Here is a 23,033-nt window from a genome sequence, read left to right on the forward strand (position 1 = left end):
CAGCGCTGTCATCCGAGGCGAGAGAGGGAGCCGGAGAGAGCCGAGGAAAAGAGAGGGAGGGAGCGAGGACTCAGAGAGAGGCAGACAGAGATCCTAGGGTGAGGGAGAGGAAGGGAGAGAAAGTCAGAGTCAGAGCGACCAAGGGGATCCTGAGAGATAAAGGGGGGAAGTGGACACCGATCAAGGGCACAAAGATAGAGCAGGAGGAAGAGATGAGAGAGACAAAGGCAGGGGTAAGAGGGTCTGGGGAGGGGGAAGACACTGGGAGGAGAGACTTAACTAGAGAGACAGAGAAGGAAAGTGACAGGCATAACGAGTGGGGGACTTAGAGAAGACAGGGCAGAGAGCCACCAGGGAGGAGAGGGGGTATGGCCAGACCACAGGAATTGAGGGGTGCACAGACATGGGAGCAGGACCAGAAGCCCGGGAATGAGAGAGGGAATGAAATCTGGAGGAGGAAGGCGGCACGGGCAGAGACTGGGAGATACCAAGGGAGCCCCACAGAGGAAGCAGACGCGGAGAATCAGAGGAAAACGGAGATGGGAAGACAGCCCAGCAGTGAGAGTCAGCTTTGGTGGGAGCACTGAGAGTTCAGGGGGAGGCAGTGGAGAATTTGAGCCCAGAGGAGCCCCAGCTATGAGAAGGACCCCAGGATCAGAAAGGGGCCTGGAGAGAAGCTTCAGGCTGGTCTCCTCAGGGGGATCAAGAGATGGGAGAACTGGACATGGAGGTTAGCAAGGGAGGCTAGGAGAAAAAGAGACTAGGGCCAACCTGAGAAGGTGGAGAGCTGGTGGGAAGTCCTGAGACCAGAGGAAGACTTGGAGCCAGGAAGAATGTGAATGTGAAATTGAGGCTTGATTCACTGATAAAGGAGTCAGTAGGCTGGAAAAGGCAGGGACTGGGGACCACTGCTGGAGGAGTGAGAGGAAGCAGCGCCAGAGACCACTGTGCTTGCAGAGCAATCGGGATCTCTGGATTCCCAGGTGTAGTTTTGGATCTGGCAGGGTTCAGAAGTCTGAGAAGGGGCTTGTAGTTGTAGGGGCGAGGATGAGAGAGAGATCTGTCCTCAGAGACCTCAGTTGGAGAAAGTGAAGTCCCCAGGGGAGACACCCAGATATAGGACCAGCCCTAGTCTTCAGGTGTAACCCTGGGTACAGCCAGAGGGCAGAGTAGAAGAGCGCCAAGCTACTACAGTGCTCCTGAAGTGCTTAAGTTTTTCTGGTTTTGGATACCTCTTCCCAGACCCTCAGTTTCTCCAGGATGATTTATTGAGTCTAAAGCCCAGAGGTCAGGTCCTCCTCACTAGGGAGGATGCCCACATCCTTTCTCTCTGCCTTGCTTCTCTTTAACTAAATGACTTGTTTCTCTGTGTGCTCTCCCACTTGTTGTTGTGGTATGTCTCCAATAATAAACTTTGTACAAAAAAACTATATTAATGAAGCTCTAGAGGTCAATAGACAACCAATAGACTGAACATATTTGAGGGGATCAGATCAGCTCTGGTTTCCTGGCACACACAATGTTTATTTAATAAGTGGGTGAACATTACTGGACTTCTCAGGCAGAACAGCGGGACATTGGCTTCCTCTTTGGACTAGATGGAGCCCTGGGTGTAAGGACAGAGTTGGGCTTGGGAACTGGAGTGGAATGAGGCAGGGGGAAACTGCGGGCCCAGGTATAAAGAAAGGAGGTTGGGTAGGGATGAGGAGGACCAAGGTAGGGAGCGTTGAAGAGATGATCTGTTCTATGGAGAACAGGAACTAAGACTGCAGCAGAATGGAAAACAAACGAACAAAACAAAAACCTTAGATAGCTGGCTCCTTCCAAGACATGAGCATCTTAACCTTTCATCGATTCTTCCTCTATAAAATAGGATCGCCTTGCCTGCCCTCACTGGTTGTGAGGATTACACAGCAGTCATTCAGTAAGGGCATTCACAGGCTCCTTCTTCATGGTTCTTTGCTCTACTTTCTGATTTTCCAGAGCAGTGATTACCTTCATCCCATACTTTAGCCTATCCTGTTCTCCAAAATGTTTTTCTGATGTCATTTCCTCAGCAAAATTCAAAACTCCTTGAGAGCAGAGGTGGTGTCACCTCTCTTCCTCAGAGGAAGTGGCCCAGTTTTTACTTCCCTACTGAACATGTAGCTAGCGGCAGGTCTAGGAGATGCAAAGAAAAACAAGACTTACTCCCAGGTTTCCCTGGTGGTCCAGTGGTTAATAATCCACCTACCAATGCAAGGGACTGAGTTCGATCCCTGGTCCAGGAAGATCCCACGCTCTGCTGAGCAACTAAGCCCATGTGCCACAACTACTGAGCCTCAAGCTCTGGAGCCCGTGCTAGGCAACAAGAGAAGCAACCACAATGAGAAGCTCAGCTCTTGCACCACAACTAGAGAGTAGCCTCACTCTGCTCTCTGCGACTTGAGAAAACCTGGTACAGTGCAGCAACAAAGACCCAGTGCAGCTGAAAAAAGAACAACAACAACAACAACAAAAACCAACCGAACAACAACAATAGAAAAACTTAGCCCTCCTTTTCAGGGAGCATACAGAGGAGATAGGACACTAGGTAAACAATCTTGGCCCAAACTCCAGACCAGATGCCTCCTTGATATTGCCATTTAGAAACACCCTCAATCATAGATGAAATATGGTAAACAAAGAACGTCTCTCCCCTGAATTGTGCCCCCATTCTGCTATTTCATTTTAGTGAATGACAATCATCTAGGTCAGAAACCTGGATGTAGCCTTTGCCCTCTATCTGTTGATCATCTCCACAGTATCTTGGCACAAATGTTTCCTCTTCTTGGAACAACTCCCCCTTCTACCTCCATTCCCTCCCTCCCTCCCCTCAATTTACTCTTTCTTCAGGTCTCAGTATAGATGAGATTTTGGATATGTCTTTCAGGAGTCCATTCTTGACTCCCAAGTGTACAGTAGATGCTTCTCCTAGCTATATCTGCGTCCTGTGTGTCGTGGGGCTTACTCACATAGCTTCTAGACTCAAACTGAGGTTGCCTGGGTTTAAGATGCAGCTGTCCTGCTTTTCTGGCTGTGTGAACTTGACTCTCTGTCTCAGATTCCTTCTGTAAGGTGGAGATAAAAATACTGGACCTATTTTATAAGGTATGAAGATTAACTGCCTGACACCCAATTCTAAATGAGATAGTCATTACTATCACCCAACTTATCAGTCTCACACTGTGAGATCCAAGAAAGCCAGAAATTTTTTCAAAGAATTCTTTCAGTTCAGTTCAGTCATTCATTCGTGTCTGACTCTTTGTGACCCCCTGAACTGCAGCATGCCAGGCCTCCCTGTCCATCACCAACTCCCAGAGTCCACCCAAACCCATGTCCATGGAGTCGGTGATGCCATCCAACCATCTCATCCTCTGTTGTCCCCTTCTCCTCCTGCCCTCAATCTTTCCCAGCATCAGGGTCTTTTCAAATGAGTCAGCTCTTTGCATCAGGTGGCTCAAGTACTGGAGTTTCAGCTTCAACATCAGTCCTTTCAATGAACACCCAGGACTGATCTCCTTTAGGATGGACTGGTTGGATCTCCTTGCAGTCCAAGAGACTCTCAAGAATCTTCTCCAACACCACAGTTCAAAAGCATCAGTTCTTAGGTGCTCAGCTTTCTTTATAGGCCAGCTTTCACATCCATACATGACCACTGGAAAACCATAGCCTTGACTAGATGGACCTTTGTTGGCAATGTCTCTGTTTTTTAATATGCTGTCTAGGTTGGTCATAACTTTCCTTCCAAGGAGTAAGTATCTTTTAATTTCATGGCTGCAGTCACCATCTGCAGTGATTTTGGAGCCCAGAAAAATAAAGTCAGCCACTGTTTCCACCGTTTCCCCATCTATTTGCAATGAAGTGATGGGCCGGATGCCATGATCTTCGTTTTCTGAATGTTGAGCTTTAAGCCAGCTTTTTCACTCTCCTCTTTCACTTTCATCAAGAGGCTCTTTAGTTCTTCACTTTCTGCCATAAGGGTGGTGTCATCTGCATATCTGAGGTTATTGATATTTCTCCCAGCAATCTTCTTTAGTGACTTTGAATAAAGAATGAATGAATCTTGCTCGCTGGCTCTGGTGAGAGTCCCCTTAGGGAAAGAAAACTGTATATGCACGGCCAGAAAGAGTTATGAGTATCTGCCAAATACTAGAGAGCAAGAGTTGGGAACTTGTGACACAGAAAGGATTTCTGCCTCCTGGCTTCCTCCCGCGGATTCCAGGACTGCATTTAATCCAATGAGTGGGCAAGACTGTCATCTGGTGGTAGAATCTGGAATTTCTGCTTCTTGGAAGCGGGACTAAAACGGACCTTTTTTCTTCCCCCATACTGGGCGTATTTTTCACTTTAGATTTCTAGTCTGAGAAGTTCTATATCATAATGTATTGAGGCTTGCTCCTCTCTCCACCCTCTCCTACATCTTGCCTCTTTCCTTGAGTTCCCTCAAGCTTGGGAATGTTGGGTTGGGTTCCCTCGGGTTGCAGGTAACCCTCGGGAGTTCTCTTTCAGGAACCTCAGATTTCCAGCTGTTCTAGACCCAGTCCCGAGGAGGGAACGCTACTGGCTTTACGGCAAAGGAGTTAGGAGAGATGTGGACATTTAGCTCTTTCCTCACCACAACACTAGCTAACCAGGGTTTGTGGCCCCGCCCACTGCCCTGGTCTCCCAGGCAACTGTCCTCCTGCTTAGGGTGCCCCTCTCCGGGTGTTACCCCGGCAACCTTCAGTCCCACCTCCTTTAAGGTCCTGACTGGTTCATAGCAAACGTAGGTTGGAGCCCACCGGGAGGCATTGAGCTTTGAAGGTTGTGAGTTGCTGGGAGAGAAGCAAAGATGAGGTTTCAGGAGCTGCTGGAGGAAAGAGGTGCTCGTGTAGCCTTGGGTAGCGGGGCCGTTATGTTTCATCCTCAGGAAAAGGAGCTGTAAATCCTGGGAGCCAGGTCAGCAGGGCTCTAGGTCAGAGGCACCTGGCCCACTCTCAGTGCACGGGGCGGGGACGGGGGCGGGGGCGGTGTGGGGGGAGGGGTGGAAGCTGGGTGGGAGGGACGTGGGGGGAACCACTCTAAGGGTAAAGGAGCACTGCTACCGTTCAGGCCACCCCACACCCAAACTGCCTTCATCAGAGCTGGAGTCTATGGGCAGTAACTCATGACCCCTGACCGCCACCCCCCCCCCCCCCCGCACTTCTTCTTGCTTCTTCCTTCTAAAGGCCCTAATTCTAGGGTCGGTGGACTCATTCCCTGGCACTGCAGGTCTTTCCAAGGAGGGGGAGGGCTGGGCCATTGAGAAGCAACTGGGGAGGGGGATTCCCTAGTGGGGAGGAACTTTCCCCTCCTGGCCTTCCTTGCAGGAGCCTCTGGGGATGTGGTGTGAGGAGGCTATTCTGGGCTGGAGAGAGTCTGCTGGTGGAATGGATCCTCCCAGGTCCTTGCCACATACCCTGAAGCCCTCAGAGAGAAGCTCGCTGTGTAATTACAATCGTCTCCCTCACCACATTCTAAACTATCATTATCCTCCCTGGATCTCCTGAAGCTGTGTTAACCTCTTTGAACCCGAGGAACTCTGAGAGAAGTAGGAGGTTGGGAAGAGGGACCCAAAGTTCGCTTCTGGTGGGTTGGGGGTGGAGGTGGGTGGGATACAAGTGGGGAACCTTGAGGATCACTTGGAGTCACGTCTTCCTCCTGTGCCCCTGCCCCTCTCTGCTCCCCACTACCTCTCAGAGCAGGCCGAGCCCTCCCGTCCTGGGGTGCACCCTCTTTCCACTTTCACTCTTGGTCTCTCTGGGCCTGCCCACCTCTTCCTGTCTTTCTTTCCTATTTCTGCTTTTCCAGGCTCAAGTGGTGGGGTTCTGCTGGGGGCGGTGGGCCCAGGTTGGTCCTGTGGCCCAACCATGCTGGCAGGAGGCAGCACTATTCCAGTTGCAGGCCTGGGAAAGGGAGGGGTGTGAGCGCAGAATCTGCTTCTCCGGGAATAAGCCCTGGTGCATGAGCTGACCCAGCCCCAAGGAACAGAGATTCTAGTTAACCAGCCGGCCTATATTGCCTCTTTCTCCTTTCTCCCAGATTCTGATTTGCTCCCTCTCAGAAGAAACCAAGGTTGTGTCAGTTTCTGCCCCTTGGGCAGGTCCTGGAGCCAGAACCACACATCAGGGAGCTCCTACCCCAGGAGGTGCATGAAGAGGCCTTAGGCTGGACCTGCCCAACTTGCCCCGTCACGGGTCAGGTATCTGATTGACCCCGTTGGTAACAGTGACAGGGCTGGGAGGAGGTTGGGACAGGAATCCGGCAAGGGAGAATGAGGGGTGAGAGGTCAGGCGCTAGGGGCCCCAGGAGTAGGGAAAGGAACAGGTAAAAAGAGAGCAGAGTGCTGAGGATCCAGCCTGGCAGTGGGGGCTGGGGTGGGGTGGAGCTGGGACTAGAACCCTGGGCCAAGGCCAAGGTGAGTAGGAGGTGTCGAAGGAGATTGGCTTGTCCCTTCCAACCCTTTCCTTGGCCATCTAAAGTGGGGGTGGCATCCAGGTATTACTCAAAGCAAAATCATTTGAACTTCCATGAGTCTAAAAACAGTATGATCAAAAAATAAAATAAAAACAGTATGATCAAGAGTTATCATTCCTTTTTAAAAAAGTTTTTATTTTGTATTGAGGTATAGCCGATTAATAATGTTATGACAGTTTCAGGGGAACAGCGAAGGGACTCAACCATACATATACTTGTATCCATTCTCCCCTAAACTCCCCTCCCACCCAGGCTACCACACATTGAGCAGAGTTTCATGTGGTATACAGTATGTCCTTGTTGGCTATACATTTTAAACACAGCAGTGTGTACATGTCCACCTCAACCTCCCTAACTATCCTTTCCTCTCATCCTTCCTCCCCTCCCCTGGCAACTGTAAGCTCATTCTTGAAGTCTGTTTCCGTTTTGTAATTTCATTTAAGACTTATCATTTTTAAGGTATATTGTCATCTTGCTCATTTAACTTACATACAGAGTACATCATGTGAAATGCCAGGCTGAATGAAAGACAAACTGGAATCAAGATTGCCAGGAGAAATATCAACAGTCTTAGATATGCAGATGATACCACTCTGACGGTAGAAAGTGAAGAGGAGCTAAATAGCTTCTTGATGAGGGTGAAAGAGGAGAGTGAAAAAGCTGTCTTAAAACTAAACATTCAAAAAATGAAAATCATGGCACCAGTGCCATCACTTTGTGGCACACAGAAGGAGAAAAAGTGGAAGCAGTGATAGATTTTATTTTCTTGGGCTCCAAAATCACTGCGGATGGTGACTGCTGCCATGAAATTAAAAGACGCTCCCAGGAAGAAAAGCTATGACAAACTTGGACACCATATTAAGAAGCAGAAACATCACTTTGTAGACAAAGATCCATGTAGTCAAAGCTATGGTTTTCCATAGTAGTATGGAATAGTAGTCATGTATGGATGTAAGAGTTGGACCATAAAGAAGACTGAGCATCAAAGAATTGGTGCTTTTGAACTGTGGTGCTGGAGAAGACTTTTGAGAGTTCCTTGGACTACAAGGAGATTAAACCAATCAGTCTTAAAGGAAATCAACCTTGAATATTCACTGAAAGGACTGATGCTGAAGCTGAAGCTCCAATACTTTGATCACATGATGTGAAGACCCAACTCATTGAAAAAGACCCTGATGCTGGGAAAGATTGATGGAAAAAGGAGAAGAGGGGGCAGAGGATGAGATGCTTAGATCACCGACTCATTGGACATGAATTTGAGCAAACGCTGGGAGATAGTGGAGGACAGAGGAGTCTGGCGTGCATGGGGTCACAAAGAGTCAGACCTGATTGAGACTGAACAACAGCAACAATACTTCAGGTAACAAAACTATCCCTTTCATTCTCCTCTGATGCTCACAACTGTCCTGTGCCTTGAGGAAGGCAGCGGTTTTCCTCCTGCCCAAGTGGGAGAAAGCTGCAACCCAGGAAGGGCGAGAGTTTAGCCAAAGTCACCTACTCATGTGGGGCAGAGCCTGTCTGTCACCAAGGCTTCTGACCTCAGGGTGTTGCTTGCTGGTGGTGAACATGGTACATGCGGCACCAGAGCTGCTGTGTCAAGACCCTGGTCCTCACTTGCAGATTGTACTTGAGTCCGTGGCTTCATCTCTCTGAGCCTTCCTTTCCTCCCGGTGAGGAGGTGAGCTGACTGGCAATGATGTTCACCTGGGTACCATAGCGCAGTGAGCTGGTCTTGCCCCGAGTTGGGGTTGGCCCCACAGTGACTGGAGTCTCCTCTTTGTGCTGCCAGACTCGAGCAGTCAGAACATCTCCAGCCTGGTCTGGTTGGAGAGCTAGAGAGCAGCTTGGTTCTGCTGTGTGGGGAGGGGGAGGGGGAGGGGAGAAGCCCACCCCAGCTCACCTACCACTGGCCAGTGTCAGGCACCCAAGGGACAGAAGCCTGACAGAGCTAATCAAGTGTGTGTATATATGTGTGTGCTCAGTTGCTTAGTCATCTCCTGCTCTTTGTGGCCTCTTGGACTGGAGCCTTCCAGGCTCCTCTGCCCATGGAATTTTCCAGGCAAGAATCCTGGAGTGGGTTGCTATTTCCTCCTCCAGGGGATTTTCCTGACCCCTGTCTCTTGCATCTCCTGCACTGGCATGTGGGTTCTTTACCCTGGGAAGTCCAGTAGTCAGGTGACATTTCTGGATACTAGCCCTTGAAGTTGGTGCTGGAGGCTCTGAAGGATGTGATGTGAAGGGCCAGGTCTGAGGTCAGATGCCTCCCCACTCAGAGGTACCCAGGGCTCTATGCCAACTTTCCTGGCTAGCGGGGTAGGCCATTCTTTTAAAAAAAATAGTGTCATTGACATAGAGAAGAGACTGGTGGTTGCCAAGGGGGAGAGGGTTAGGGGAGGGATGGAGTGGGAGGTTGGGGTTAGCAGATGTAAGGTTTTTTACCTCCACTTTTAATTTATGCTTTTGGCGGTGTTGAGTCATGTGGGATCTTAGTTCCCAATTGTTGTTCAGTTGCTCAGTTGTGTCCGACTCTTTGTGACCCCATGGACTGCAGCGCACCAGGCCTCCCTGTCCCTCACCATCTCCTGAAGTCTGCCCAAGTTCATGTCCATTGCAAAGGTGATGCCATCTTAATTCCCAGAGCAGGGATCAAACCTGTGCCCCCTGAGTGGAAGAACAGAGTCCTAACCACTGGACTGCCAGGGAATTCCCTGAGCTTTCATACATAGAATGGGTAAACAACAAGGTCCTACTGTGTGGCACAGGGAACCACGTTCAATGTCCTGGGATAAACTATAATGGAAAAGAATATAAGAAAGAATATATATATATATGTGTAACCGAATCACTTTGCTGGGCAGCAGCAGTTAGCCCAACACTGTAAGTCAACTAAACTTCAATACAAATTTTTGTGTTAAAATATACATAACACAAAATTTACCATTTTAACTGTTTTTAAAGTGTTCAGTGGCTCTCAGTACATTCACGTGTTGTGCAGCGGTCACCACCGTCCATCTCCAGATTTTTTTCATCTTCCGAATCAGAAGCTGTATACTCAGTGGAACAATAACAGTCTCTATGAACATGACTAGGAATGCGACTAGGAATGGACTTTTCTTGCCGTGCCCCTTCCAGCTTCACACAGATCTGTTCCCCCGGGTCTCCTTGGCCCCATTCTTTCTCTCCCAGCTGCTGCCAGCACGCCACCCTGGCTGCGGTGCATTTCCAGCCCTCCCCCTGGTGTTCCTCTAGGAGGGTCCCATCCTCCTGAGCCACCTCCCACCTCCGCCCCTGCCTGCCTGGAGGCCTTCACACTCACCCAGGGGGTGCTCACGATCCTGCCCTGACTCTGCTCTGGAAAATGCCACCCCACCCAATGGCCTTCTCTTGCTTCTCACCTTTCTTTACTATTCAGTGCTTCTGGCCACTGTCCCCTCTTCCTGCTCTGAAGTTCTCTTTTCTCTTGGCCTCTGAGAGAGTGAGACAGAGGAAAAAGCAGAGGCTCCGGAACCCCCAGAGATCTGGGTTCAAATCCTAACAATGCCCTTTACTAGCTTGGACTCAGGGCATGTCACTCCCTGTCTCTGAGCCTCAATTTCCTTATCTCTGCTCAGATGCTAAAGAATCTGCTTGCAATGCAGGAGACCCGGGGTTCGTACTCTGGGTCGGGGAAATCCCCTGGAGAAGGGAATGGCTACCCGCTCCAGTATTGTTGCCTGGAGAATTCCGTGGACAGAGGAGCCTGGCCGGCTACAATCCATGAGGTTTCAAAGAGCCAGGCACGACTGAGTGACTAACACTTTCACTTTCAAAACAGGACAGATCACACAGCCCTCACTGGGTTGTCATTAGGATTGAGAGAACTCGTGGCTCCAAGCGCCTGGCACTGGGCCTGGCAGAGTGAGGAGCCCAGCTCCGCAACTTCCTTTCCCTTTTGGATCACTTACTGCTACTGACCCCTCCCCCGTCTTCCTTAAACGCAAGGGTTTTCTGAAATCCTGTCTCAGTGTTCTCTCACCCTGGCCTTCACCCATCTGTGCATTTGCTGTTGTTTACTCTCTCAGTTGTGTCTGAGTCTTTGTGATCCCATGGCCTGTAGCCCACCAGGCTCCTCTGTCCATGGAATTTTCCAGGCAAGAATACCATTCCCTTCTCCAGGGGATCTTCGTGACCCAGGGATTGAACCCATGTCTCCTGCATTGGCAGGCGGATTCTTTACCCCGAGTCAGCGGGGACACCCTGTCTGTGAAGTTCAGTACCACTTTCTCTGTCTAGTCTGACTGCTGTGAATTTCAGTACCACTTTCTGTCTCTAGTCTGGCTGCTCCTCTCTCCTGAGTCTCACATTCCTACTTCCAGGTGGGGCATCTCTCCCCGGCGGCTGCACCTCCTGCTTTCGGTGACCACCACCTCTCCCTTGGGCTCCCAGGTCTGGAAACTCTGAGTTATCTCAGACTCTTCTCACTTCCTCTTCTGCTCCCACAGGTGGGCAGTCACCCCGTTTTGATTTTCTCTCTGAAAGGCCCCTCCCAGGACGTCCCCTCCTTTCCCTGGTTCTGGCCTTCATCAGCCCTCCCTTGGACCAGCATCCATTCCTCCTCCTTTCAGCAGGAGGTCGGCGTTCACCCTCTTGGTAATTTCCCACCCTCCCCTTTGCCTTGAGAACACACCCTACACAGCCACTAGGTTCTTAACAGTCGTGTCACCCAGACTGTCTTCTTTTTTAAAGTTTAATTTATTTATTTTAATTGGAGGCTAATTACTTTACAATATTGTAGTGGTTTTTGCCATACATTGACACGAATCAGCCGTGGATGTACATGTCCCACTGTCTTCTTTTCACTTCATCTGTTGTTTTGTGAAGTATTACAGATGTGACATTTCACCCTGAAATATTTTTAAAGTATGCATCTTTAAAATGCATAAAAAAATATTTAAAGTATGCATCTTTAAAAAAATAGAGAAAATTTCCTATACTATCAATAACATTTTCTCATGTCTAATCTTCAGTTATATTCAGATTTGCCTAGTTGCTCCAATACTTTGGCCACCTGATGTGAAGAGGTGATTCACTGGAAAAGACCCTGATGCTGGGAAAGATTGAGGGCAGGAGGAGAAGGGGTGACAGGATGAGATGGTTGGATGGCATCATTGACTCAATGCACATGAGTTTGAGCAAGCTCTGGGAGATGGAGGACAGGGAAGCCTTGCAGACTGCAGTCCATGGGGTCACAAAGAGTCAGACGTGACTTAGCAACTGAATGACAAGTTCTTCCTAAAATGTCTTTCATAGTCAGTTTGTTTAGGCGAAGATTCAGTCAAAGACCAAGCATTATGCTTGGTGTTTTGGTAGCTAAAGTTTCTCAATCTTGACTGCAGACCACCTCCCTGCCCACCATCTGTCACCACATCCTTCCCCAGCCCTGTGAGCCAGCCAACCCCAATATGCCATGAGGGATCTTTAGTTCCCATGCCCCTGCACTGGAAGGGCTTTGTTTTTTTAACTGATTTGTGTTTGGCTGCGCTGGGTCTTCATTGCTGCATGTGGGCTTTCTCCACTTGTGGTGTGTGGGCTTCTCATCACAGTGGCTTCCTTCTCTTGTTGCGGAACACAGGCGGTAGGGAGTGCAGGCTTCAGTAGCTGTGCTCCACAGGCTTAGCTGCCCCGTGACATGTGGGACCTTCCTGGACCAGAGATCGAACCAGTGTCTCCTGCACCTCAAGGCAGATTCTTAACCACTGGACCACCAGGAAGTTTCCTGCCATGGACTTTTAAAACTAATCCTTTTTACACTTGGCCCTTTCCTTGTCCCTGGAACTGAGTGACTGCCCTTTTATTGTTTAAGGTCACCTCAGAGAGTGGGGCTTCCCAAGTGGCACTTGTGGTAAAGAACTCGACTGCCAGTCGAGGTTCGATCCCTGTGTCAGGAAGATCCCCTGGAGGAAGGCATGGCAACCCACTCCAGTATTCTTGCCTGGAGAATCCCATGGACAGAGGAGCATGGTGGGCTACAGTCTATAGGGTCACGAAGAGTCAGATACGACTGAGTGACTAACACATACACCACAGAGAGCACCAAGCACCTAGGTGAAATTCATTCTGTTTTTTCTCGGGCAGAGGCGCCACCTGTCCCTCCCTCTGAGCTTGTCCAGCTGTCACCAGGGGTTTCTGCCTCTGTTCAGCGTGGGCTTGCCTCTGCCTGCTGGCACAGGGCGGGGCCACCAGTTCTCTTGCCGCACTGGCCCTGTGCCCAGCACGTGGCTGGCAGATAACAGATGACTACTCCTTTCTTCAGCATCTGGGCTCCTCCTGCACAGCCCACCTGCCGTGGTAAGTGGGAAGCAAAGTCCAGAAGTGCAGAAGGACATGCCGATCCACTCCAGTGTTCTTGCTTGGAGAGTGCCATGGACAGAGGAGCCTAGTGGGCTGCAGTCTATGGGGTTGCACAGGGTTGGACAGGACTGAAGCAACTTAGCATGCACGCAGGCATGCAAGGTCCAGAAGGGCCTTGGTGTGTCTTACTGGAAGATTGTGATCCTGGAAGCTGGTTCTCAGCCCAGCCCAGATTGCCTTCCTTTTGCTCTTAGTTTCTTTCCTTCCTTGACATATACTGAGGCTCAGGAAATGGTTCTTCAGGCTGGATGAGAAGAATCTAAGGGACGGGGGCCCAGGCGGGGCGGGAAGGTTGTAGTGGCTGGTTACGTTCTTGAACTGTTCACATAGCTCCTGGAGACCACCATGGATAACAGGGAGGGAGGCAGCTTGAGACCACCCCCTCACCTTTCAGCCCTCTCTTGGCCTTACCCTCTGGGCTGTCCAACAGGATGGGATGGGGCAATCCAGGGTATATATGCCATGCCCGCGTGAGGGTCGCCCCCAAACCTCCATCGCAACAGGGAGATCCCGGAAGGGTGGGAGGCCACCTCGGCCACCCTCCCACAGAGGGAGGAGCCTGACTCTGACGTGTTCTGATTGGCTGGGTGACATGGTGCTGGGAAGGGCTTCTTCCACTTCTCGGCTCATTACTCTGGAGCCCCAGAAAACGGAGGAGGGGGACAGGAACACCCACTCCAGAAAGCTGGAGGCTGTGAGGCTGGAACCTGCCTTAAAGTTTATTCTGGCCCCACCACATCCCAGAGAGCCAGCAGCTTCCTCTGTTGACTCCGGGGTAGGGGTCGGGGGCTGTAAAGGAGTTGGAGCGAGAGGAGGAGGGTGGGCTCTGGGTGGAGGATGAGGAGCCCTTCTGAAGACCATCTAGTCATCTCGCCTCAGCTCTGCAGCCCGACCTGGCGCTCAGAGAGTAACTCCGGGCGGCTTCTCCTTCCTTTGGCTTTCACATGTCTCCTCCCTTTCCCTGAGCCAGAGAGATCCAGGCGGCGCCGGGTCCCGCTCTCCTACCCCGAGGTGGCCCCTTTCTGGGGGCGCCAGAAGGGCCTCAGGCACCCCGAGGTCCTGCCCTGGGTGCCCTCGCTTGGTGGGGGTGGGCGCTGTCTTCCGGGCGGGGGCCACGTGGCCTCGACCGGGCGGGGGGCTTGGCCTTCCCCATGTGAGCCCAGTGACTCAGGCCGCAGCTGTTCCCGCGTCACATGAGGGAGGCTGGAGGCCACTCGGCGGGGGAGGGGGCTGTGGCTGGAGCCGGGGCGGGGCCGCGCGCCGGGCGGGGCCGGAGCCGGGGGGCGCAGCTAGAGAGCCCCTGAGCGGCGGCGGGAGAGCAGCACACAGCCTCCGGGAGCCCAGGTGAGGCCGCGGGGTCCGCGAGGCTGCGGCGGGGAGTGGGGAGGGGGTCACCGGTCGCCCCCAGCTCGGGGGCTCGCCCCAGGCCTCCGCAGATCCGCCGCGCTCCCCGCCGCTCCCAACTTTGCAACTTGGTGAAGTTTCGGAGGCCCGGGACGGGCTGGGGTGCGGCGGCGCCCGCCGCATTTCTGTTCTTCGGTGATCAGAACCCAGGGAAAAGGACCCGGGGGTCGGGCTGGGGCTGAGGAGAGTTTTCCGTGACTGGTTGAGTGGAGAGGGGTGTTTAACACCTGGGGGCTGGAGGGTCGAGGGTGGGCGTTCGGTCCTGGCCGCTGCCGGCGCCCTCGGGTGGGTCCCGGGCCCCCGGGAGGCGGCGGGGCGGGGTCCGGGCTGGGCTGCGGGCGCCCCCACCCTTCTCCTGCGGGTGGAAGAGGGGGCTGGAAGACGTGGATCTGACCGCGGGTTTCCGGGTGGGAGGGGCCGGGAATGGGGGCGGCGCAGGGGAGGTTTCGAGGGCCGGCGGGGAGCTCGGAAAGCGAGATCCCGCCTCGACCGGTTCTGATCCCCCTGCGCGCCCCTCTGTCCCAGGCCAGGCAGCCATGGCTGTGGAAGGAGGAATGAAATGTGTCAAGTTCCTGCTCTACGTTCTCCTGCTGGCCTTCTGCGTGAGTGGGGAGCGGGGCCGGCGGGGGCGCGCTGGCAGGGTGCAGGGCGACCTGGCTCCGGAGGGATGAGGGCTGAGCGGCCAACAGTGAAGGCAGCTGGAGACCAGATGTGGGAGGAAAAAGCCCGGGCTACAGCCGAAGCCAGCGCGGCCGTCCCCTCCTCCAGCTTTCGGGAACCTCTGAGGCTGGTTTGGGCCGACAATGGCCGGTCTCCTCCGTAAGCCTTCCGGGCCCTTCCTGTCTGGTGACCCAGCCTCCTGTGATATGGAGCAGTGGGGCAACCAGCCAACTGCCAGTTCTGATGCTATCGCCGCCCCACGCCTCGCCTCGAGTGTGCCCTTCTCCCCGCTTCTCTGTTCTTTCTCTCCCGCCACCCCTTCATCCCTCTTCATTCCCTCATCACCAGCGCCCCCCCCCCCCCCAACCCCGGGCCGCTCGGGGTGGGTAAGGGCTCTGCCCATCTCTTGCTCCAGTCCTGGGCTCCTGGCTTGAGAGGCTACTGTTTGTCCAGGGAGGGACCGGCTACTCTGACCCCGTTAACCCCTTCCTTCTCCCAGGCCCAGGAGGCCTGAGGAGCCCTTCTCACAGCTGGTGAGGATGTGGTCGTTGATGAGGATAGTGAGAGGGCAATTCTGGGAGCCCTGGAGGCCCATAGGAAGAGGCTCAAAGGAAGCACTGCTCTGTGAGGCATGTGTGTCCTGGGATTAGGGCTTACTGGAAACTTCTCTTTTTTTTGCATTTTGTGAGAAGTTGCTTGAAGGAAGGTGTGGTTCCTCCTGATGGCTTTCTCCCAGAGAGCCTTAAACAGTTTGCCTAGCCCTCACGGTGGGGCAAGGATGGGTCAGCCTCCTCTCCCACTGTCAAAAGTTTCCTGGAGGTGTGAGAATCAGTCTCTCTAGAGTGGGCTTAGTCTGTGTCCTGGGTCACCCACTGCCTTCCACCGTGGGGGGCTGGTGGGTGGTGGGTCTTCCGAGTCCTGACCTGCTGTGCTCCTCACAGGCCTGTGCAGTGGGACTGATTGCTGTGGGCGTAGCGACCCAGCTTGTCCTGAATCAGACTATGACCCGTGGGGCCACCCCTAGTTTCCTGTTGCCTGTGGTCATTATCGCAGTGGGGGCCTTCCTCTTCCTGGTGGCCTTTGTGGGCTGCTGTGGAGCCTGCAAGGAGAACTACTGTCTTATGATCACGGTGAGTGGGTGTGGGCCAGCATGGGTGCCTGGGGCTGCCGAAAGGGCATTTCTCTGGGCAGGGTTTGGAGGGTGGGTGGCTGAGGGAAGCCTTGAATGTTCCTGAGACCGGCAGGGCCTTCCCACCCAGACTCCAAACCTGACTCCTGTCCTTTGCACCTGCAGTTTGCCATCTTCTTGTCCCTTATCATGCTAGTTGAAGTGGCTGCAGCCATTGCTGGCTATGTGTTTAGAGACAAGGTAAGCAGGGAATAAGGGGAAGTCCTTGCCTCAGAGGCCTGGCTGCTCTGGGACCCAGGTGCCCTGAGTCCTGACCTCCACGGTGCTCCTCCCTATTCCCAGGTGAGATCAGAATTTAATAAGGACTTCCGGCAGCAGATGAAGAATTATCCAAAAGCCAACGAGACGGCATCGATCCTGGACAAGATGCAGAAAGATGTGAGTGGGGTTGCTGGGAGCAGGTGTAGTAAGAGAAGGAGATTCTTACCTCCATGTTGAAGACGGAGGGTCACTTAACAGCCTTTCCCCCCATATCTCCACTCTCCCCCAGTTTAAGTGCTGCGGGGCGGCTAACTACACAGACTGGGAGAAGATCCCGACCATGGCCAGTCGAGTCCCTGACTCCTGCTGCGTCAACATCACTAATAACTGTGGGGTTCATTTTGTTGTGAAGGACATCCATACTGAGGTAGGAAGGGGGCTGAGATAGTAGGGGACTTGGGGAAGCTGGGAAATGTTTCAGGAGGTGAGAGGGATCAGGGGTGGAGGTGAAGAAGGTTGGGGCTCTGGGAAACTGGGCATCAGGGATCGGGAGGGAATCTGGTAATGCTGGGGATGGGATGAAAGGGACAGAGGGTGGGGGAGCCAGGTGGGTAGGCAGGGGGGTGTGGGAAATTTCTGACGGGGTCTTGTTTTGTGTGCCTGCCACCCGGCAGGGCTGTGTGGAGAAGATTGCGGCCTGGCTGAGGAAGAATGTGCTGGTGGTGGCTGCGGCAGCCCTGGGCATTGCCTTTGTGGAGGTGAGAGGCACCCTTGGGCATCTGGGAACTAGGAGCAGTGGGAGGGTGCTGAGCAGGGGGCTGGTCTGTGGAGGGGAGCCCTGGTTGTCTCTTGGGTCTCTTGGGTGGGTCTCTATCTTACCTCCCTGACTCCTCTTCTCCCCCATCTCTCTCTGTTCTTCTAGATCCTGGGTATTGTCTTAGCATGCTGCCTTGTGAAGAGCATCCGAAGTGGCTATGAGGTGATGTAGGGGGTCTGTCTCTTCAGCCCCCTCATCCAGGGGAGTGGGGTAATATACTCCAGGTTTTTCAATTAAACGGATTATTTTTTCAGACCCCAAAGAGAAAGAGTCTCAGTTTGTCTTAAAAAGTGATACTTTAACCCTTCTCCCTCTTTATCCATGTTCCCATCCTCTGGGACCCTCTTCTATTTGCACCTCTGGGAAAGGCTGGCCTGGGAAAGGCACCTCTGGGAAAGGGTGGGGCGAAAGGAGGATTTTGATCAAGGCTTTCTTTGGTCTGGCAGTGGATGTGGGGATCCAGAGGAGGTTGAGGCCCACTGCCCTTCCTGTGCTGCCAGGCTCAGTGCTGAAGGGTTCATGAAACTGTCTCCCAAGTCAGTGGGATTCCCTACAAAGGTCCTACCTGGGAGAGGCCAGCCTATATCCACTTTCAACATCTTCTCCCCAGCCTTCTGTCCACCTCTGAAAGTGAAGTCGCTCAGTCGTGTCCGACTCTTTGCGACCCCATGGACTGTAGCCTACCAGGCTCCTCTGTCCATGGAATTTTCCAGGCAGTGGTACTGGAGTGGATTGCCATTTCCTTCTCCAGCGGATCTTCCGGACCCAGGGATCGAACCCAGGTCTCCCGCATTGTAGACGGACGCTTTACTGTCTGAGCCACCAGGGAAGTACTCCCTGCTTCACTAATCCTCAAGGGGGCCTAGCTTCTTTCAGGGTGGTGACCAGTCACTTTTATACCTGTGCAGCCAGTTTATGTCCTTCTTGACTTACTTTAGATAATAGAAGAATTTAAGAGGTGGGTGCCCGTTTTTCCATGGAAACCACCCAGCTTGGCTTTGACTCCTCTTCACCACCTCTCCCACACTATTCCCACTCTTGTAACACTCGACTTCAACCTTATTTCACGCAGAAAGGAGACATCCAACAGTACCCTCTGGTGGCCACGACTCTAGGTGCAACTTCAAACACACAAGACTGTCCCCTTGCGCCCCCTTGTGGGTACTAGATGTTTTGCAGGTACTAAACACGCCAGAGACCCTGGAGGATGTCAGGTTAGGTGGTGGTGGTTCTTGAACCCATGTCTCCTGCCTCTCCTGCATTGGTAGGTGTATCCTTTACCACCGAGCCACCAGGGAAGCCCCAGCCTAGGTTAGGAGTTAAATGGGGTCAGTCTCCCACTGTGAAGCCATGAAATTAAAAGACGTTTACTCTTTGGAAGGAAAGTTATGACCAAACTAGACAGCATATTAAAAAACAGAGACATTACTTTGCCAACAAAGGTCCATCTAGTCAAGGCTATGGTTTTTCCAGTGGTCATGTATGGATGTGAGAGTTGGACTACAAAGAAAGCTGAGCACTGAAGAATTGATGCTTTTGAACTGTGGTGTTGGAGAAGACTCTTGAGAGTCCCTTGGACTGCAAGGAGATACAACCAGTCCATCCTAAAGCAGATCAGTCCTGGGTGTTCACTGGAAGGATTGAGGCTAAAGCTGAAACTCCAATACTTTGGCCACTGGATGCGAAGAGCTGACTCATTTGAAAAGACCCTGATGCTGGGAAAGCTTGAGGGCAGGAGGAGAAGGGGATGACAGAGGATGAGATGGTTGGATGGCATTACCGACTCGATGGACGTGGGTTTGGGTGGACTCTGGGAGTTGGTGATGGACAGGGAGGCCTGGCGTGCTGTGATTCATGGGGTCACTGAGAGTCGGACACGACTTAGTGACTGAACTGAACCCCCACTGTGCACCTTCATTTCTGCCTACCCACAGTGTTTTTTGTTTTGAATAATACACATTTATTGAGTGACTGTTTTATGCCAGGCACCAGGCAGTACCAGGGTGGGGGGACAGAATAAATCAGAGTCCTTGCCTTGAACAACCATCTTTTGCTGGAGGGCTGGATTTAGTAGACCGTCTGGGCAGGCTTGGGAAGGACCCAGGTGAGCACAGCATCCACCAGGCTGGCTGGCAAGTAGGAGGCTGGCAACCAGAGCAGCTTGGCATCCCAGCCTGGGCTGTAGCGGGTTCTGGGGTGGCGGGCAGTTAGGGCGTGCTCCAGGCACCTGCTCACCTTGGCCAGGTCCGGGTCACAGATCATGTTCATGATGCGTTGCTGCACTCTCAGGTCTGCAGCCCAGTGGACGGTTGTGGTCAGTGTCCCTTGTCCTGCTCCAACCCCTCAGGCCGTGTCGCCTGGGGTTCTCAGTCCCCTCCCCAGTTTAGGGTGTGGGCAGGTTGCCTATGGCTGGGGTGTTCTCCTATGGCACCCCGTTCTCCCTCATCCCCTCCCTGACTGTCCTGCATGTTTCCTCCCAGCAGGCTGATGCAGGCCTGGCCTTCCGGCACCCTTGTTTCCCTTCACGCGCCCCTTCGCGGGCCCAGCTACTCACATTTGGTGAGGAAGGCCTCCCCATAGAGGGCCTGTGTGGCTGGAGGCAGCCGTGCCCAGCAGGCCTGCAGGGTGTCCTCCAGAGTTTCCAGGTTTGTCACAGGGGTTCGGAAGAAGCCAGGTTCCACGATAGAGACCCGTACCCCAAAAGGAGCCACGTCTCGCCTGGAGTGAGGGCAGAGAGAGGTTTCTGGGTCCTTGTCTGTATAGGGAGAGGACCTTCAGGGACATTGTAGGGATGCTGAGACAGGATTTCTGACAGGAAGAGACATCCCCACTGCCACGGGATGAGGGGCAAGCGGGTCAGAGGGAAGGTGGAGCGTCATTTGTTTTTGTTTTTTGGCCATGTTGTGTCATGCAGGATATTAGTTCCCCGACCAGGGTTCAAACCCGGGCGCCCTGCAGTCAAAGCATAGAGTCTTGACCACTGGACCACCAGGGAAGTCCCAAGGAGGTTTATTTGAGTTTTTCTTCTTTTTGTATGCTCTTCTAGCACCTAGAGCAGGGACCAGCCTTCTTAAAGGGCCGGATAGTAAATATTTTCAGTATTGCAGATCTAACTATTATGTAGGTACTTATATAACTGATTATAGTGTAACTATTTAAAAACGCAAACGCCATTATTAGCTTGTAGGCAGCTGCCTAGAGATCTGGCCCTGGAAGCACAATCTGCCAACTCCTGAACTGGAAGAATCATGTTCCCTAGATTCCAAAACACGGGGTCCAAAGTGCTGGATCTCTGCTGGGGAAAAATTAGACTGGTGTTTGCTGGGGGAACGTGGGAGTACCCAGAACAGACTACCCAAGTCCAAGTTGAAAGTATATTTCCATGATGCTGATTAAACGAAAATGAAACGACTGAGGCATAGGTACAAAAGTGGATATTGATGCTATTTGCTCAGTGATGGTGACAGAGGAAGGCTTCCTTGAGAAGGCGGGCTCAGCTTGAGGGAATCAGAGGTCTGTTCCAAATTCAGGCCCTGTTACTGCGGTTGTCGAGTCTCCTTTGTGCTCTCATGGGGCTTTGAACGTTACTGTCTAAATAGGGGCCGGAGGACATGAGGACCAGCCGTGCAGGTAGGCGTGCCAGTGCCCCCCGCAGTGTGTGGGCTTGGGTGACTGTGGGTATGTTTGTGTGGTGTGCATGAGTCCCTTAGTCGTGTCTAACTCTGTGACCCCACAGACTGGCCCACCAGGTTTCTCTGTCCATGGAATTCTCCAGGCAGGAATACTGGAGTGGATAGACATTCCCTTCTCCAAAAGGGGTCTTCCCAACCCAGGGATTGAACCTGGGTCTCCTGCATTGCAGGCAGATTCTTTACTGTGTGAGCCACCAGGGAAGCCCATCCCCTAAGGGTGTTAACACCTATCCTTACAGGATTTTAGGGAGAATTGAATGAGAAAGTGTTATGTAAAGGTACTCATGCTAAGTAATGGTTATCATTAGTAACAATAACGTTAAGAGTGGGATTTTGGGGGCATTTTCTATGTACCAGGCTCTGCTGGAGCCTCACATATACCCTCATTTTACTCACCCATGAGGCAGGCCTCATCGTGATTTAACAGGAGGAACAAACTCGGAAAAAAACAGTAACTGACTAAGTTCACCAAGCTCACGAGTGAAAGCTGGGATCTGAACCTTGGAAGTCGAGCCCTAAACTGTCTCTTAAGCCCTAAACTCCACCATGCCATGTGGTGGGCAGCTGCTAATTTGTTGGTTGAGCACGCTCCCCCTGAGTTGGGAGTGGAGTCCCTGCCCCCCTCACCTCAGGCTGTCAGAGAAGGCCTCCAGGCCAAACTTGGAGACGCAGTAGCCCCCTCCATTGGCTGCCAGGCGGCCAAGGACACTGGTGATGTTGATCACTCGGCCCCGGGCCTGCAGCAGCAGGGGCAGCAGGGCGAGGGTGACCCCGATGGGACCCAGCGTGTTCACATTCAGCACCCGCTGGAAGTCCTCCCGCGTCTGCCATGGGGTGGGCCCAATGATGCCAGCCACACCAGCATTATTCACCAGACCAAACAGCCCTGTGCGGGGATGAGAGGCGTGGGGTAGGGGAGGCATTCCCATGGCCCCTCTCCTTCCCGGGAGGATCTGAGCCCTGTTACTCCCCCCCCAGTCTCTCTGGTTTCCCACAGCCCCCTGTGTGTGCACACCTCACATGCCTATCCTCATGGCCCCCGCCACACTCACCTGTTTTCCCAACATGCGTTTCCACCCACTTGGCTGCCTGCCGGACGCTCTGGGGATCTGTGACATCCAGCAGGGTGGTGTGGAGGCGGGAGGAGGCGACCCGCTGGAGGTCCTCCGCCCCCGAGGGTGTCAGGCAGCTGGCCAGGACTCGGAAGCCTCTCTGGTCCAGCCTCAGAGCAAGGAGCCGCCCAAAGCCCGAGTCACAGCCGGTGATGAAGATAAAAGCATCGCTGGCCGGCAGGCACTGCCGGTCCCTGAGCAACCACAGTGCTGCCCAGAGCAAGACACCCAGCAGCAGAGGCAGCCACATGGCTGGAGCCCAGGTGACCTGCAGGTGGCAGCCGAGGCTGGGCCAGGGGACGTGTCTAGCTGACGCTGGCCCGCCAGCCCTCACCCCTCAGATCCTTGCCTAGCTGGAAGTCTCTGGTTTGAGCAAATTGACAAATCACCTGCTTGGCAGATAACCTGCCGACAAACTATGGTTCATCTAAGTAAAGTGAAGATCTGGGCAGACCCTGTATCTGTGGGTAACTTAACTGAAAGGTCATGAGCTGGGTCCTGCGCAGACCAGCTGCATGGGGGCAGAGGGATCTTGTTTGTTGTCGCCTCTTAGCTCCCACTAAACCAGCTAAGCCCTGTTTTTGGAAACACATAAGGGACCCCTGCATTCTAGTCCTGGTGGCTCCAAACTTATTGTGTGAGGCTGAGCCCTGTCTTGTGTCTCTGAACTTCTTTTCTCATCTACCAAGTAGGGCTAACGCCCAGCATGCCCACCAGGGAGCTGTGGAGGATCAAAGGGGATAAAGTGTGAGGGGACACAGGCCAAGCTTTAGGCTTTAAGTTATCAATATCACTAGTCTTCTCAGAGCCACTGCCCCTCCCCTCCCCCCAGCACCCTGCTTACCTCAGGGGAAAGCTGTTGGCAGGTACTATAGCACCTGAAGCTGCTCCTTTTGTTTTGCTTGAGAAACTTGTGGTCCAGGTCTTCCCAGGCTCCCACACTAGCTACAGCTAAGGCCAAAGTCCGTGGCGGGTGGACTGGGTGCCAGAAGTATTAAGTGCATGTGGGGCTGGCGGGGGGGTGGTGGGGGAGGAGGAGCCAGGGAAGCTGG

At 53.0% G+C, this 23,033-nt stretch overlaps 2 protein-coding genes across 3 annotated transcripts; one reads left to right on the forward strand and one right to left on the reverse strand.

Moving 5' to 3' along the window:
- Window positions 1-13,534: 13,534 nt before the first annotated feature.
- CD63 (CD63 molecule) lies at window positions 13,535-17,439 on the forward strand. Of its 2 annotated transcripts, none has more exons than XM_027967615.2 (8): window positions 13,535-13,681; window positions 14,836-14,912; window positions 15,912-16,100; window positions 16,265-16,339; window positions 16,442-16,537; window positions 16,650-16,787; window positions 17,035-17,118; window positions 17,283-17,439. In XM_027967615.2, exons 2-8 carry the CDS (start codon window positions 14,847-14,849, stop codon window positions 17,346-17,348), a joined length of 714 nt encoding a protein of 237 aa, XP_027823416.1. In that variant the 5' UTR covers window positions 13,535-13,681; window positions 14,836-14,846; the 3' UTR covers window positions 17,349-17,439. The 2 variants fall into 2 exon arrangements, with proteins under 2 accessions (XP_027823416.1, XP_027823415.1); XM_027967614.2 differs by lacking the exon at window positions 13,535-13,681 and adding an exon at window positions 14,198-14,250.
- Window positions 17,440-19,113: 1,674 nt separating this feature from the next.
- RDH5 (retinol dehydrogenase 5) lies at window positions 19,114-22,947 on the reverse strand. The gene is made up of 5 exons (XM_012174796.3): window positions 22,826-22,947; window positions 21,922-22,249; window positions 21,497-21,755; window positions 19,732-19,895; window positions 19,114-19,468 (listed from the first exon to the last, which is right to left on the reverse strand). Exons 2-5 carry the CDS (start codon window positions 22,229-22,231, stop codon window positions 19,245-19,247), a joined length of 957 nt encoding a protein of 318 aa, XP_012030186.2. The 5' UTR covers window positions 22,232-22,249; window positions 22,826-22,947; the 3' UTR covers window positions 19,114-19,244.
- Between the last annotated feature and the right edge of the window lie 86 nt (window positions 22,948-23,033).

The sequence above is a fragment of the Ovis aries genome, chromosome 3 (genome assembly GCF_016772045.2).
Source record: "Ovis aries strain OAR_USU_Benz2616 breed Rambouillet chromosome 3, ARS-UI_Ramb_v3.0, whole genome shotgun sequence".
Classification (NCBI taxonomy): domain Eukaryota; kingdom Metazoa; phylum Chordata; class Mammalia; order Artiodactyla; family Bovidae; genus Ovis; species Ovis aries.